This window comes from Coffea arabica, chromosome 1e (assembly GCF_036785885.1).
Source record: "Coffea arabica cultivar ET-39 chromosome 1e, Coffea Arabica ET-39 HiFi, whole genome shotgun sequence".
Taxonomy (NCBI): Eukaryota; Viridiplantae; Streptophyta; class Magnoliopsida; order Gentianales; family Rubiaceae; genus Coffea; species Coffea arabica.
In genome coordinates, this window is record NC_092311.1 from 36702404 (window position 1) to 36705380 (window position 2977).

Consider the following 2977-nt stretch of genomic DNA (forward strand, 5'->3'; position numbering starts at 1 on the left):
ATGTGGTTTGATTTGGCGGTTAACACTTCAGTGACGCACTTGGCTAGGGTGGTTTCGGATCATTCTCCATTGCTGGTAACTTGCTCCCTTGCTGTAGGCAGTGGCCCTCGTAGCTTCCGATTTCTGGAGGTATGGAGGTCCCATGGGGAGTTTATTAACGTAGTCCGCAGAGCTTGGGATTTGGAGTGTGAGGGTCGCTCGGTCAGAGTTTTATTATCGAAGTTGAAGGCGGTAAAGGTTGCATTGCGGGTGTGGAATAAGGAGGTATTTGAAAATATTACCGATCGCGTCCGGGAAGGAAAAGAGCGGGTCCTTGCATTGGAAGGGTCCTTGCAGACGAACCCATCGGAGGAAGGTGAACGTCTGCTTACCCAGGCGCAGTGTGACCTCAAGGAGGCTCTGTTGCGGGAAGCTAGATATTGGCGCCAGAAAGCTTGTGTTCGGTGGCTCAAAGAAGGGGATGCTAACACTAGGTTTTTTCATACACAGGTTAAGCAACGACGCGTGCGTAGTTATATACACCGTATAAAGGATATGAATGGCAGGTGGGTGGAAGAGCAGTCCCAAATAGAATTCATGGCGATTGAGTACTTCTCTGAAGTGTTGGTGCAACCAACACATGTTCCAGTGGATCACTCCCTCCTAGACATTATCCCCTCTGTGGTATCGAAGCATGACAATAAGGCTCTTCAACAGTTGCCTACTGAAGACGAGATTCAAAGAGTGATACTCCAGATGAATGGGGACAGTTGTTCGGGGCCTGATGGGTTTACCGGATCTTTCTTTACTACGTGTTGCGACGCTGTGAAGAGGGATGTGTGTAGAGCGGTCAGGGATTTTTTTGTGGGGGCGGAGTTACCTTGGGGGTTCACAGCTACGTGTTGGCTTTGATTCCGAAAGTACCAAGTGCGTCTTATTTTTCGGAGTTTAGGCCTATTAGTTTGTGTAATTTTGTGAATAAAATTTTCTCTAAATTGCTGGCACTGCGTCTGGAGGCTATTCTGCCTAAGATAATCTCGCCCCAATAGAGTGGGTTTGTCAAGGGCAGGCAGATATATGATCATATCCTGCTGGCTCTAGAAATGTGTTTGGGGTTGGGAAGGAAGGTTAGGGGTGCTAATGTCACTTGGAAATTGGATATGGCCAAAACTTATGACTGGGTCTCCTAGTGTTTCGTAATACATGTTATGCGCAGATTTGGGTTTGGGGAACAATGGATAGACATAATCTGGCGGTTGATCTCTTCTTGCCATTTCTCCGTGTTGGTGAATAGGAAACCCTGTCGTTTTTTTCTCTCATCTCGGGGATTACGGCAAGGGGACCCTCAATCTCCGGCCTTGTTCATCATTGCGGTTGAGGTACTCTCGAGGGGTTTGAACGCCCTGGTGGGGAATCGGCAGTTTTCGTCGTATCTGGTTGCTCGAGGTTGCCCCCCGTTGACACACCTAGTTTATGCTGATAAGATCATTATATTTTGCAATGGGACTACACGCTCACTGACATGTGTGATGGACGTACTAGATAAATACCAGAGGACCTCTGGGCAACTGGTGAACGCGTCTAAGAGTTGCTTCCTGGTGGGCAACAAAGTGTCTCTTGCACGTCGCAGCGTGATCTCGTGAGTTACGGGTTTCTCCGCCAAGGATCTGCTAGTCACCTACTTGGGTTGCCCGCTGTATGTTGAGAGACTGGTGAAAGGGTTGTTCACTGGCTTACTGGATAAAGTCTCATAGCAGTTAACAGCTTGGCGAGGTCGGTGGTTATCCATGAGTGCTCGGGCTCTACTCATTAAGCATGTTTTGACCTCTATCTCGATTCATCTCTTGGCAGTGCTGGTGCCTCCGAGGGGGGTAGTTGTTGAGTTGAAGAGGATGTTTGCCAGGTTTTTTGGGGGGAGTCAGAATTCGGGCTTAAAAGGCATTGGACGGCATGGTCGCAGTTGTGCCGCCCTGTGGAGGAAGGAGGGGTAGGCTTCCGGTCTTTAGAAACGATTATTGATGCTTTTTCTTGTAAGTTTTAGTGGTTATTTAGGGCTGGCCAGTCACTATGGGCTCAGTTTATGTGGAGCAAGTATGTTGGAGGTTTACATCCTAATCAGGTGGCTATTTCGCCTAAGTTCTCCGCTAGTTGTGCTCAGATGTTTGGGGTTCGGTGTTCCATGGAGATATGGTTGCAGTGGGATTTGTCTGGAGGGGAGTTTTCTTTCTGGTGGGACAATTGGAGTGGGCTTGGTCTGTTGGCATGGAGGTTCCTAGAGTTAGAGTCTGATGCAAAGATTAATTGATTTTGGAGGGAGAATTAATGGGATCTTTTGGCCCTGGCATCCCTTCCTTCGGAGCTTGCAGCGGCGGCGGCTGAAACCTTTTTTTGTTTTGGTACAGGTCCGGACAGGCCTATTTGGAAGTTAGAACCCTCGGGAGGTTTCTCTATAAAGTCGGCCTATCAGTTAGTTCGGGCAGCTGGAGCCCGAGTTTGGTCCTTTGCGTGTATCTGACACTCTGCAATTCCTCCAAAGTTGTCTTTCTTCATGTGGCGATTGCTACAGGGACGGCTGCCCGTGGATGCAGTGTTGGCAAAGTTTTAGGTTCATGGCCCTTCTAAGTGCCATTACTGCTCGCGGCCTCAGTCAGAAATGTTGCAACATGTTTTTGCTACTAGTGACTTGGCAGACAAACTTTGGGTTTTTTTGAACAATAGCTCAGCATCTCTTCATCCTCAGTATGTAATGTTAGGTTCCGGTGTTTTAGATGGTGGTTCACCCCGGTCAGAGAAAGGGCATTGCGTTGGCTATACCAAACGCTGCCCTTACTTATTCTATGGTTTCTATGGTGGGTAAGGAACACGGCCCGTTTTGACGGTCGGAGTATCTCGGTTGGACAGGTTCGGGGATGGGTCATTCAGGAGTTGCGGTTGCTAGTCCAAGTGTATTTCCTGGCCATGTCGCAATGGTCATTTTCGTGGACGAAGCTCCTTGACT

General features: G+C 48.6%; 1 protein-coding gene across 1 annotated transcript; it reads left to right on the forward strand.

Moving 5' to 3' along the window:
• Positions 1 to 2284, forward strand: LOC140016834 (uncharacterized). The gene is made up of 3 exons (XM_072070836.1): positions 1 to 880; positions 1831 to 1966; positions 2032 to 2284. Exons 1-3 carry the CDS (start codon positions 1 to 3, stop codon positions 2282 to 2284), a joined length of 1269 nt encoding a protein of 422 aa, XP_071926937.1.
• The last annotated feature ends 693 nt before the right edge of the window (positions 2285 to 2977 follow it).